This window comes from Diadema setosum, chromosome 17 (assembly GCF_964275005.1).
Source record: "Diadema setosum chromosome 17, eeDiaSeto1, whole genome shotgun sequence".
NCBI lineage: Eukaryota > Metazoa > Echinodermata > Echinoidea > Diadematoida > Diadematidae > Diadema > Diadema setosum.
In genome coordinates, this window is record NC_092701.1 from 30,896,613 (window position 1) to 30,911,722 (window position 15,110).

At 37.2% G+C, this 15,110-nt stretch overlaps 1 protein-coding gene across 1 annotated transcript; it reads right to left on the bottom strand.

Annotated features, from left to right (window-relative positions):
- Positions 1-5,237: 5,237 nt before the first annotated feature.
- Positions 5,238-14,482, bottom strand: LOC140240919 (ciliary microtubule inner protein 2B-like). Its single transcript, XM_072320692.1, has 7 exons — positions 14,312-14,482; positions 13,775-13,920; positions 12,849-12,947; positions 10,142-10,311; positions 9,146-9,299; positions 6,753-7,052; positions 5,238-5,742 (listed from the first exon to the last, which is right to left on the bottom strand). The coding sequence occupies exons 1-7, from the start codon at positions 14,371-14,373 to the stop codon at positions 5,642-5,644; spliced, it is 1,032 nt and encodes a 343-aa protein (XP_072176793.1). The 5' UTR covers positions 14,374-14,482; the 3' UTR covers positions 5,238-5,641.
- Positions 14,483-15,110: the final 628 nt, after the last annotated feature.

Consider the following 15,110-nt stretch of genomic DNA (forward strand, 5'->3'; position numbering starts at 1 on the left):
AGTTTTGCTAATTTCCACATAACAGTTCCTGTACAGTTGACATGATTATACAAAGGAATGAACTGATGATGTCGTCACTTCACAATTTTCCATTAATTGATTGTATGTACTAAGAATTTACAAATTAGTTCTGCTATTCAAGTGTAAAACATTATGTCATTCCTGGCTTACTACCTTCAAAGTAATGATCAGTCATATACATTTGCACATCAGGATTTTTTTCATGACTTTTAAGTACATACTGTATTCAACACATTGTGAGGGGATGACATCAATAATTCACTATTTGCATTTTAAGTGACTGTTTAAGAACTGTTTCGTGAAAATTAGGGAAACTTCTCACAATTTCATAACTTCATTGATTTTCAAGCGATTTTGATCAAACTCACTGTTATGCTTGTAAAATTTTACTCTTTCCTTTTAGACCAACTTTTATTTGTTCTGGATTTCCTCTGTTACAGTTATCATAGACACGTTCACACCGTCACAATAGGTCAAATTGCTCCCGACTGTGACCAACATTCACACAGTGTTGTCATCAGTAGTAACACTTACCAGCTGTAATTGAGCTTTACTGGATTATACTATCAAGAAGTACAGAGTGCCATGCAGTGACCTCCCGTTATGTGCTTACTTGGGCATCAATGAGAAACTTCCCTGTAATGCCTAGTAGTGTGTGAACACTTTGTTGTACCGGTAGTCATATGCCTCAAATTAGTCAGCAATTACAGGGGTCAAACAAGAATCTTATGGACCTGCTACTAAGTACAATGCTCTGTGGGGGATGCCATACAGTCGTACTTAGCATCAAACTTCAGACATCTCAGCCACAAGATTGCTTGTGGTTTGAAATCGGAGTTTAGTTAACAATAGATTTTGCTCACATTTTGCTCTTATAGTTTTGGGACCCTCACCGTTCTCTTTAATCAAAGTTAGTTAGTTGGGGCAACTTTGTGTAAATGTTACCAGTGTAATTCAGGCATTTGCAAATGAGGCTGCAGTGAATTGATGTGGCATTTTCATGTACATAGATGTCATCGTGGAACCAAATATATTTCTCGAAGCCATGTAGTTATTACTTCCTCTGTGTATAAAGAGTAAATATGTGCCATATGCTTATAATGAGCTACACTTTCCGTCCACTTGGCCATGCTTGTGCAGTGCAAAGAAATGCATTTTTCTGCAGCATATCATGATATGACATATCAAAGGTAGATGCTTTGTGTATTATACTGTTTGTACCTTTTGCAACAAGACTTCTGTGCATTTCATTATGTCCAAGTTATTGATTACATTCTGTGCGCTGTAGCAGAGAATCCATAAACTAGCATATTTGTATTATAGATATGCACAGTAAGGGTGAAGCCCAAGCAACAGCCCATGAACTGAGCAACAAGACGGGGAGACAGAGCATTTTGCTTTGTTTTATTTTGTTCATGTTTATGAACCAGTCGGTATCCAGCCAATGTTTAAATATCCTTTGAACTCGTGGAGGAACTTGTGTAAGGACAGATAAGGCAGATCTCTTCAGATACCACAAATGTGCCTTTTGGTGACCTTATTTACATGTTCAGGTGTTCTGTGCCTTGTTTGCTTCTCGATCAGAATAGGCAGGATCATGAATGCAAATCCATGCATTGAAATTCAATATAATAGTATGTTCAGACACATTATGCTTTTCTTTTAGCAGTTCAGTTCATTTGAAAGTACTGTTGTACTTAAGATATTTGAGTGCATGAAATGCTTGGGTAAGTTTCATTTACTTGGAATAACTTTTTTTTAAATTATTTTTGTTTTGCCTTTTGTTTCGCCAACATTTGACTAAGGTACATGAATTTGTTGGTATTACCGTGACTACGTGAAGACCTATGGACACATAATCCATAATCAGGTACACACTTTGTGAGAGATAACCTTGTTATGTTATACTTGGGTGTTCTGTCCTTTGTGTTCAAGGAACAAATGTGCTTCATTGGCTCTCTTTCGTGCACTTGCAAACCCAAAACTACAATCAATCTGTAAATATATATTGAAATGTACGCATCTTTCATCCACATAAAAGAGCTAGCTGCTTTTCTCTCATGTTTACATGCACACAAAAGTTTGCATGTCAGAGTCCACCGGAATGTGAGTTGCGAACACTGCTGTCACAAGGTCAGGCAAGTCTCTGAAAAGCCTTACAGGGAAGGAAGTCGTGGTAAACCTTTTTTTTTTTTTTTTTTTTTTTCCTTGGAAATATGCAGGAGATTTGAATGCACATGGAAGTGGTCTTTTGAAAGTAGAATTCTGTCGTGATAATTGACAATACATGCTTTGTAACTATAATCCAGTTGACCAAAGGCACATGCTTTGTATATGTGCATAATAGCAGTAGTTTGCATTTGTTCAACAGTTATTAACTGAAATCACTCATGCTATTTCCCAGCATAAATGCATTTTGTATATTGTAATCAGAAAAAAAAAGTTTTCCTGCTTTGCTGTTTTGAAAGGCGTGACATAATGTATTTTGGGATATTTTTACAGGCATTACTTCTCTCCTTCCAGTGCGATGCGTTTTTTGAATGAGAACGATAGGAAAAAAAGAAGAAAAGAGCAAGCACTGTAGATAGTTAATGTGAGTAAATTTACAATATACGTATATTGGCTGCATTCTACATTATGCTGTACAATGAGTGGGGGAAAGGGTAAGTAATTGTGTAGAATTGTGCATTATATATATGAGAAATATTAAAAAGAAAGCAGAGTACTGTAGATCATACAGCCAACGCTGTCCTATAATAATTCGGTCACTGTCTGAGCTGTATAACAAAATATATATATATATGTATATATATATATATATATTTTTTTTTTTTTTTCTGTCACTTGTCCTTGGACACAAAGGAAGTGTACAATGTACTAATCACCAAATATACTTTGTAAATCTGCATGTGATGGGTGCTGCCCCATTATATTCACTCATTAAGACCATGTAAACATGACAATGAAATGATTTTTGTTCCAGTTTTAACGTTATTGAAACAATATTCAGTTTGTGAACCCAAGAAATGTGATTATGTCATGTACTACATGACTTGTGTAAAAATGCTGTGAAGTTATGATAGACATAAACTGTGCACAATTCTGATCAAATAGCATGATTCATTTGCAATAGTACATCTCTCTCTTTTTATTAATCTTCTGAAATGCTACCTTATTCTTTCTTTAAGTATACATTTCACTCCATTGAATTCATTTTTACTGCGTCCAAGACTATTTGCTTTGTGATTCTGAATGTGTTGATTTTATAGTTATGCACAGAATATTCTATACGAAGAGCAATAAAGTATATTCCGTCCTTGCGTGAAAAATGACTTATTGTCTGTGATTCTGCATGTCTGATTTACCCCTGTGTCGTTATGCATATTTGACTTTTCATGGTTTGTCATTATTTCATTTTTATATGCTCTTAAACTAAAGCTAGATTAAGATTTAAATCAAAGTTTGCTTGGAAAAACAAATGTGTTTTACCACTGGTTTAGAAATAGTATTACATAATATGGAATTTAATTCTATTTTGGAAGCCCAATCTGGAATAATCTTGAAGCATCAGGAGGATTGTACAGAAAAGAAAGAAGATGGAAAAAAAAAAAAAAAAAACCTGTCAAAACCTGTAATGGCGACTCGGATACTTCCCTTTTAGGAATGGGGGGGGGGGGGGGGAAGGGAGAAAAAGATCCCCTTATGTGATACCTCGTTTTCAAACATATTCACACTACTGTGTAAGGGGGTGTTGCAAGAAAGTCGAGTTACAATCAATTGCAAGTTTCTTGCAACACTCCCTAAGTTTGATTCTAAAAATAAGGGGCCGACATTAGTTGCGCTCACTAAAACTTGATATCAGGCCACCAAGATTTCAGATTTTCAGATATATATATGGATAGATAGATATAACTGTTGCTCCAGCTGCTTTAGAGAGACATTATATGCTCATAATTACTTTATGAGGGAGATAGATACAGGACCTTAGGGAGACAAGTTGTGTGTCAACGTTTTCAACTACAGTAATTTATATTAGATTCCATTGAATGGAATGCTTTACTGCTGATGTTGCTCAGGTTATATCATATATATATAAATATGAATATTCAATTTCAATTCAATTCAATGAAGGTTTATTGACAATAAAAAAGAACATGCAGCTCAGCTGAAATTGTTCATTTTACAATTAAAACAGAAATACAACATTGTACAAAATAAATATATGTATTTGTGAAATTGTCTATCGATATGTATCGAAATGACGGAAACACTGTACAAACGATATGAGGGAAACACTGTACAAACAGATAAAACATTGATGTTTCGACCCGGCCTCAAATCCCTGAATTTTGAACCAAGACCCTAAAATTCCCATGGAAATTATCAACAAACAGTACATGCATAAATATTTTCTTTTTCACTGATTAAAACCTTTGACCTCTTAACCCTCAATAAAAATGCATGTATTAAAATCATCAATAATGGAGTACGAATACTGAAAAATATTGCACATGTAAAGAAACAAATGATTGTAAAAATCAGTGAGTAACTGAACTGAGCAGGGAGTAATTAAATTTCTGAACAATAAAGTAATTGAGCTTAATTATCGATACGCATCATAAACACAATCGATTATGAATGTAAACAAACTCAAGGCGCCGTTATGGCACAACATGTGGTTCTCAAAACAAGTCTAAAGCACATCTCAAATATAAAACAATACTTCAACACAATTAACAAAACATTAAAAAACAGTGTATTTATCACAAAGGTATTGAGTGCTTCCCACCCCCCACCCACCAAGTCCAAATCAATGAACATCCAAGTTATTAAATAAAAAACAAGATATCTAAAAATCCAAAAAGTTTCAACTTACACCGAACCTATCACAAATCCATGCATCAAAACATAAAAGAGAGAAAAAAAATCAGCACCAAACAACAAACTTATAGCATTCAGCCTGACCCTTGACCCTTGACCTTTGACCCCACGCCCTCAAATATATATATATATATATATATATATATATATATATATATATATATATACATATACATAAAACAAATGCACACATCCACACATATAACCTCATCACATGATTTGGTAGGCTACACAGGCTGGTCTGCATTCAACTATCAACTGGCATTCAACTATCAGCCTGGGAATGCCAGAGGTACTGTACGTGTATATAATGACATTTAAGATAAGGATGATAATCATGTTACCTCTGGAAATTCCAGATTTTTTTTTTTTTTTTTTTTTTGGTCATTTATTCAATGGAATCAATCATATAATGGAAACAATTGGGTGTGCCATATTGTGTGCAAGAGAACTGGTGACTTAAACGTCAGCATGCTTTTACGACTGTGTGCTAGTCAGTTGCCATAGCGACTAGGATAAACCTAAACTCATCTTACCTGCCAGATACAGTCTCTTACATTATTATTTTCACCGTTTATTCTTTTTGATATACAATAATTTTTTGTAGATATTGCAAAAGCAAATGCACTGTAAAGGCGGCAGTTTTCAGCTCGAAGACGGCTAGAATGCACATATAATTATAACTGAATACAGGACTTAATTATTAATTAGTAGGCGACGGAAAATGTAGATCAAGAACCTAAGCTGCTCTGTTGGAACTTTTGGTGCTGGGCTTAGGTGCGTCACGTTTAGCATTCCTGGTGCTGTGCCCAAACGTGGTGCCATATCGGAATTTTTGACCTGGAAACGTAAAAACATAAGAAAGTAACAACACTCAGAACTAGTGATAATGATTTATCCATCTTGTCATGATGAAACTAACACATAGGATGGAAATTAACTTCAAAATTCAGAGTGCTTTCACCTCATTACAAGAAAGTCGTGTACCATTTCTTATTGCCGAGTGAAATCACATACATTGCTATTCTTACAACACAGGGCTCCAGGTTGGTGAAGAAGAAGAAGAAGAAGAAGAAGAAGAAGAAGAAGAAGAAGAAGAAGAAGAAGAAGAAGAAGAAGAAGAAGAAGAACAACAACAACAACAACAACAACAAAAAAACAACAAACAAACAAACAAACAAACAAACAAACCCAATGAAATTGCAAAAGAAATAATAACATTTACAATCACAAACCAACATCTACATAAACAGATGCCGGACAACTGAAGCTTGTGTGAAGAAAAACACACGGGGAAAAACAAAGTAAGAAGCAAACAAATCAATATCACCCTGTCTCACAAAACCCATTAAAAACACACAGGTTGATTTTCAAGTATGCCTTAATAGTATTCAAGGGTCAACTGAGCTGATTTTGTGTGTACGGTGGTTTCTAAAAGAGTATAAACTCTTTTCTATTTTTTGGTTTTGACATTGAAGCCATTCTAGACAAACAACACAAACATAACAAAAAGGGGGGAAAAGCACAACAGGGGCCCGTTGCATAAAACTTACCATTGAATTTCAACGGTAACTACCGTCAAAATTAGGCGTCACAGCCAATCAGCATCAAGGATTATAATATTTACCGCTAATTTGAAGACTTACCGCTAGAAAGGAGCGGTAAGTCCAACGGTAAGGGTTTTATGCAACAGGGCCCTGGAGTACAGAAATAGAGAGGGGAGCTGGTAGAGCAAAAGGAAAATGAAAAACGAAGAAAAAAAGTCAATATGAAATATAAAGCCAAAGGGCATAGTAAGATGGGGTCCATAGCAAAACTGGCCACAGAAACATGTGGCTTAATGTGCTCACCTGGTATGTGACCGGTGTAGTGTGGCACCAGGCCAGAGTCGACCGGATAGATGACGGGTAGCTGTCGCCCACACAGCTTTTTGATATCCTCCAAAATCTTTTCCCTCACCGGCGGTAGTTGGGCGGCGGGCGAAGCCTTGCACTCAACCCCCTTACCAGGGGCAGCTGCTGCAGCGTGAGAACGGAGTCTGGCCATTCGGGGGTTGGGATCGTCGGCGAAGGTGATGAGGGCGCGATTTGTGAGCATCGGGTAGCCCATCCCCGTCAATCCACGTGCATTAGGAACAAAGCCAGTGTAGCCTGCATTTTCATGGATGTTGTTAAGACAAAGACTGTCATTCTCAGCAGCATCAGAGATAAGTTTGAAATCACAAAGAAATTTAGCAACCTCTTCCCCCACCCCCACCCCCACGGCAAGTAGTTTTGATAACTTTATCCAGGGTAGCCTCTTCAGTGTCGCCACTGCTGTACAAGAGAGCCCTGCCACCATTATTACCTTTATTTCAATAGCGTTGCCAGGTACCCAGTTATCGAGAGGGACATGGTGGATACAAACATAAGTTGTCCAAGGACTTAAGCACTGGACGGGAATTGAACTCGGGTCCTTCGATTGGGAGTCGGGGATCGCATCCACTATGCCACAGCGCCCCACTTGGATACGGGATATGCCATAAAAAGGATGGTACTTCTGGGTGGTGTGGGAATATTCAAGCAGATTTGTAATTGCGACTCATCGAAATGTTTCTACAAAGTAACATGGGAATGATGTGTAACCGGCATACTCCACAACATATGTCGCTTTCTGTCATTCACACGTCACCACAGAAAAAGAATGCAAATTCAGAGTTTTACACAAGTTATATAATAGGCCTACATCTACAATTTTATCTGTTAACTCTGTCGGGCCCATCGCAGTCACTCCTCTATCATAATCATTTATCTTTATCATGCTTTTTAAATCGTAGTCTGTGATGTTAAGCTTCATGAAACAGACATAACGGACAAATCACCGTATAATTTGATAGTTCCTCGTACACACACGATATTAAAGTTGTAAACAATTTGTATGGATACGATCATTACTGGCGTTGGTACAGCCCAACATCAATTAACCACTTTCGACCTGGGTGCCTGCCCTCCCCAATCCACAACACCATGTTATTAAAAGTAAGGCAAACAGAGACAGAGAGAGAGTAAAAACCACGACTAGACAATTCAAAACAAAAAAATTATACGGCATGGTGGTGTAGACGGAGACTCATTCAATATGTAATCCGATTCATTTTGCGATCATTGTGATCATTGTATATAGCGCCTATAGAGATACTTAAAGAAAATCTCTCTGGTAGCGCCAGAGATCTTGTCTGGCGAACTTTCGCCCACTTAAAGTCCAAAAGTGAAACCGATGTTTTGGTCCCGACTCTATAGTACGTAAGTACTGATATCGCGCCCCGAATGTCCAAGGAGTTCAAGCATGAACGCGCAAAATAACAAACATGATCTAGAAAGAAGGAAGTCGGAAACGAGTGGCTAAGGAGACATGAGGAATCGATCGGTCACGTGTATCATGTCACATGCAACTTTCATTTTCGCAAGAAGTTGGCCCCGAACTTGGTTAAAAGCCAATATATATATATATACAGTGTACATCCGATTGGAAGCAAATACGATGTCCACAAAAGGTCACACGAGGACATAAAAAGGGGTGGTATAGTTTTGGTTCAGATGGTGCCCATTTTAAGAGGACCACTTTGTTTTCCCATGTTTTTGGATATCTCAGCCATTTCAAAACCGATTTTCATCAAATTTTAATTCATCTTAAAATGTTTTATTCATATCACTCATGTATGCACGTTAATATTATAAGCGGTCTCTAATCATCTTGAACAAAATCGATATCATTCCTTAAACCATAATTTATAGACAGTTACTATATGTATTACAAAATAACCCTTCGCAAGATCTTCGTGCTAACATTTTTTCTTTATTTTCCTTTCCTAAAAACCCGCATGTCGTTACTCTCTCTCTAAAACTGAAGGCAACGATCTTGTCTACAATGTGTCACTGTACTCACTGACAATTCAATTCAAAATGATTTTATTTCCATATAAAGTAATACAAAGTAATATACATAACGCTTACATGAATACATAACACCAAAAGGAACTTTCAATCACGTAATTTTCAACAAAACATGAATACAAGTATCATAATGATATCAACGCTGGTTTGGATAAATAAACAAGTAAGCAATACAATCTTAATTTATAACTTTACATGGAAAAGAGGAATTCACAAGAAAAGCATAGCTTGTAAAATGTGTGAATTACTCTATCAGTCGTGATTGGCATTGACAATCGTGATTGCATTGACATACTTTCTTATAAAATTACCTGACATGAAAAACTTCTGCGGGTTTGAATCACTCATGTAGTACGGGGAGAGCGAGTGCTCCGTCTTCTTCTTGGACGTGAAATTGAAGCGACCGCTCTTTGCTCCGGGTACCTTGCTGAGAGGAGAGGTTCGAGTGGGTTTGAACGACACTCCCTGAAAGAAGAATAACGAAAGACAATCAACTTTATTATACATTTGGTTGCATCCACTGTCATGTGTTGAAAACCCTTTATTCAGTAATCTCTTCTGACTTCGTTATTAATAATCGTTATCGGCAAAAATAATTTTTTGCCTTCGTCGTTGTCACAATCATCATCTTCGTCATTTTTGCCAACATCAATATCATGCTCATCAAAATATCCACCATCACTGCTAATAAACTCGTCGTCGTCGCAGTACTCACCGTGTAACTTTCCACCTCATTCACCATACAATACGATGTAACCAACCTTTCTCTTTTCAAAAATAATACGCCAGTTCGGATGTGGGGAAAACAATCACACACACACACACACACACACACACACACGCACACACACACACAAACACACGCAAAGACTTTGTAATGAAATAAACAATGAAAATATTATGTTGCGCTTCAAATATCAATCGAATGGTTGAGATTTCTGTAAGTGCAACATTGATACGTCATCACAATTTATCGTCCGGCAAAAGACTGTGCTAAATGGCATTCAGCATTTTGCTCATTGCTTTGCGTCCGTCATCCAGTGAAGATTAGTCCTCTTTCTATAGTCATGTCTCCCTTTTTTTTTTTTTTTTTTTTTTTGCTTTTAACATCTTTCTCTCTCTCTCTCCCTTCTTCCTTCGCATGATTTAATGACATCAGCGATAACTATCTAATTTATCAGTATCACTGTAATATTGTGCGAGATGATGGTGATAGTAATACTTTTCTTATCATTATCATCATTTTTTTTTTATTACATGCATTATAGCTTTGCTTTAATCATCATTAACATAAGGTGTGGTGTCACCTCTGGAGATTTTGAGGCGTCCAGTTTTCCCGCCTGAATGCACTGGATGGTCTTCATGTCGTCTTTCTTCTTCCTCTCCACCTGCTGGTCGCTTTCAAAGTTGGACACGGCGTCGTGACAGATCACCGCGTAGCGATTACCGTAGAAGTGTTGCGATTTCGGTATGTATCCTGCGATGAGTACAGTAAATGGTGTTGGTTATATAGGGCGGTAGCATCATTGTAACAACGGAAAATAATGGAGCATGCAGCGTGGCTGCTGTGCTTAAAGGGAATGTACAGTACTGGTTGAGGTGAGGGATTCATGTTTTGAACATTTCTAAGTGAGATAATGAGAAACCTGTTATGAAATTTGAAAGAGCATGTAATTTTAACTCTTTATGTGCCATGGTGAAAACCCACTGTGTGCCATGTTATTCTGAGACACGAAGGTAGTCATGCTTTGAGAAAGAATTCTGTTTTTCTAATTTGTATAACCTCTACAAATTTCTGTTAAGATGGGCATTATAGTAGGCAAAGTTAAAGAGGAATACCAAACTTTGTTTCGATATGAATTTTATGACGAATCTATTTTCAATTTCTCTTTCGAATGACCAGTTGCTACATTACTGTATAGGCATGACTTTTGCACATAAAACCGTGACAGAAATTTAGAATGTACGAGCAAATCTAGTTGGGAACACCGCTTGATAGTCAATCACCATGTAAAATGCAAGCCGTATATAGGAGGAACATAAGCACGAAAAACGCTTTCATTGTGCCACGGGATTAGCAGTGATTAGCGATTTATCGATCGGTTTTGGCGGCTTTGTTTGTTGAGCAGAATATGCGAAGTTGGCACGCCGTCGACTGAGCCGGACGTGCGAACGTGGCACATAAAGAGTTAAGAAGGATTCAACATGTATTTGATGAAAATTGGTTTTGAATTGGCTGAGATATCAAAAAAGTGATAATAATAAAAGGCGACAGGCCACAACTTTATTAGGATCTCTTTGTTTCACCTTGTTTTTGGATATCTCAGCCATTTCAAAACCGATTTTCATCAAATAAACTTTTGATACCCTTTAAGAATTGCATGCTCTTTGACATCTCATAGAGTGGTTTCTGAATATCTCGCAAAACGTTAAAAGCTAAATCCTCACCTCGACCAGAACTGTACACACCCTTTAAGACATATGCTATCAGGGTTTACACGGTTCACGGATTACGTAATTTGGAGATGCCCACTAAAGGCATTATTTACCATTTGCAGAATGAAACAAAACTCCAGTTTACATGGTTTAGTGCTTCAAAATAGTTCTAAAATGTGAGTTAGGGACAGAAACCACCAATGTAAAAACGTTAATCAGTGCAATAAATGTTAGGTACTCCTATATGTACAAAATGTGAACAATAGTTATAATAAAAATGTTTCTATACTTAAATGTCTACAGGTATGGTTTATTGACATGATTGAAAAAAACAGTGGTATCTCCCTATATTTCAGGCTTTACTGCAAAATGTTATCATGGCAGGATGTTTTGTGATACAACTGACCTACACTAGCATCACATATGATATCTGGAACATTTTTTTTTTTTTTTTTTGATTACTGCTTCCAACGGTATACAGTACCTTTAAATACACTTTAAAAAAAATCAATTCAAATTATTATTATATTTCCTACAGTAATACAAGACAATAACCATAACGCTTACATGAATAAAAAAAAAAAAAAAAAAAACTCTGTATCTACTGAGCTCTTCCTGTTGAGAAATTAACCATACCACAACTCTGCCTATACATATGCAGACATGGAAAACGAACATTGTGAATTTCGCTCTTACACTTTACAAACAATAAACCTACACCAAACAGTACTGGTCAATATTATCCCTATATTTGCATTGCTCCTCTTAACGTAGCGAGAAGTGATCCAGTCGATGTGATGATTACATCAAGACGTGACACTACGAAAGTAAAATGTATACTATTTACACATCATTTAAAGACATTATTTACCATTGGAAGATGAAACAAAAACCCATCTTTAGTGCTTCAAAATAATTCTAAAATGTGAGTCAGGGATAGAAACAACAAAATTAATAATGTAAAATGCTTGTCAGTACAATCAATGTTAAACATTGTTAAATAAAATGTGAACAATAGAACAAATAGCATAAATCGTCGACAGTTATGCTATTCATTGAGAAAAATAGTGATACAGTATCTCCTTAAAGGCTTTATAGCGATTTCTTTTTTTAATATTTGGTACTACATGTATGTTCTGTGATTCAACTGTCCTACACATATGCCTCGGCATAATGTGATAACTCGAACATTCTTTTTTTTTCTAATCACTGCTTTCAATGTCAACAATATACCTTTACAGCTGTCATGCGCGATCCCACAGACAACCAAAATAAGTCATCCTTATTTTATATCTGTTAGAGTCCATTTCTCTCTCTCTCTCTCTCTCTTAATTCCTGTAATGTTAAAGAAAATCATCTATTAGAACGACAGCAGCAACAACATAACAAGTCTTAAGATTCATTCAGCTGAGACTTTACCTACTTAATGTGATACCAGAACAGGGTAGTGAACAGAAAAAAAAAAATGTTTGCGAGAATTCCATCGGTGCACCCCTGGAGAAACATTAGTATAGCAAGACAGACAGACAGACAGACAGACAGCGTGCGTCACGCAACATATATAGCTTACATACTGACCTGTGTACCCTGGGACCATCTGTTCGGTGAATTTCTGGTCCCCGAAGCTGGCTTTCCGACTTTGAAGCAGCGCCGGGCGCCCAGCAGATATCTCACGATCTGGCAGCAATAAATTTGAGAAAGGAAAGAATGGAACAAAGATATATATATCATAACAGGTAAACATACCTCCCAAGTATCCACCACAACAGAGAATAGAGGAACAGGTATTAACAGAAACAGGGAAGTAGAAGACCCGAAGTGATTAAACGTCCATCAGTAAGCATGTTGCTTGCGTTGAAATGAACTCCATCACCAGCATCCCATTGTGTTGTTCAAATCATTGTTGATTCAGTTGATTACCGCCCATAATTGACAGTTCTTCATAAACATTTCATGTCTAAAAAGATTTAACAAACGATCGCATTTATTTTGTTTTCGATTCATTTTGCTTCCTTATTTTTTCCCCCGGCTCTATTTATTCTGATCTTGCTATACGATTTTGTCTGAATGGTCATGTATTTCTCGCTTCCCGTCCTCTTCTCATTCTTTACTATCTATTCTTCACCTTCATTCACACTCTCCTCTTCTTTTCCCTTCTTTTCCTGTTTCTTCGACTTACTAGGCTTCTTTCTTCTGCCGATTTTGTATCTTATTCTCCATCCTTTCACACTTTCATCCTATACTCCCCTTTCGTTAATAAATATATCTACTGATTGAAATAAATGAAGTTCAGTAGCGAAAAGTCTGACCACGCGAAGGCTGACAATACCTACTCTTCACTGACATTAATATACAATGTAACTTTCATTTCAAGTCCGTTTTGGTCATGCTTTTCTCATAATTGAATTACAGTGTTTTGGGCATACAGGACAGCACCATTCCTATAAATGACGAATATCCTTCCGCCTTGTGGCTGCTATACAGGTAAACGGTCTTGGGCTCACCTGGGTAATCGGGTTTCGGGGGTTTGAGATCAGCGAGAAGAGTGCGGTCGGACTTCGGGACCTTGGGGTCAGTGAGAAGCCGAGTGGTGGTACGGCCAAACGTTTCGCCAATCTGGAACTTGAATTGGGGGCAAAATCCACAATACCTGTAAAAAAAAAAAGAAAAAAGGAGGAGACGAATTGAATAAAACCAAACCTTAACAAAGTGGAAAAAAGATAGGGGAATACAATTATATCAGCCCTTCATTAACATTGGATTCTCAAAACAAAAAGAATAATGCCTCCGGCGACACTTCGTGGCGGAGGCATAAAAAAGGGAGAATAACTTGTCTGTTGCCGTCTTCAACAAGAATCTTTACGGCACTTTTGGACTCTTCGATGTAAACAGGATCGATATCATTATTATTCATTATCCTAGTTTACATCTGCCGCGTTATGCCTTCATTCGCATTGGATTTTTGTATGGAGGCTATAATGTATATTGAAAAGAATGTCACGAGAAGGAAAAAAAGAAAGAAAGACGAGACTATTCCTCACCCTGGCGTATGGTAGGGCTCGGGATTGGTCAGAACACTCTTCTCTTGTTTCACGGCTGCCATATTTCTTCTTCCTTGTAAAACTTGGTCCGTTTCCTGCAGTCGAGTCCTGCCTTTTCTTAATTTTAGTGCTCTACTCGCGTAACTTGCAATGTCTGCACTTTTATCAGCAGTAATTTCAGATGTAATGATTACAAAGAGTACTCAGTAAACAAGCAACGCGGTGCGCGCGCATTCTTATTGGTGACGTCACTAAGGACTGGGCAGATATTATTCAAGACAGGTTGACTGTCCCGCAAAATCTTGAAAAACGTCAAAATGAATTGCGCGTATCAATTGTTACGTCATAGAACCAATACAAGCTGCAGCAGAATGATGCTGCGTCGACATGCAAGTGCGATACTATACACTGTACTGCGGGAATATAAATCAAAGGCAATACAGTACGGTAGTTTGGAGAGGGAAAGAACATGTAGAGTAATTCAAGAAGAGAGAGGCAGCTGTATAGCCGTGATAACATGTATTTCACCGCGTATAATATTTCTGTTTATGATATGGAAAATACAACTTAAACTATTATTGTAAAAAAAAAAATAATGGAGTCCTCTCATGACCTCTTAAATAAGGTACTGTGATACACACTGCCATACTCACATAGTTTTCTGTTCTCTAGAAACAGCGACCGTCTCGGATAGACGCACTTTAAACAGAACGGTAGAACGAATATTGAGTACAGCCACTCTTTTTTATTGCTTGAGTATTTTCAGCAAATACAGTAGGAACTGATGTAGACAGTTTTG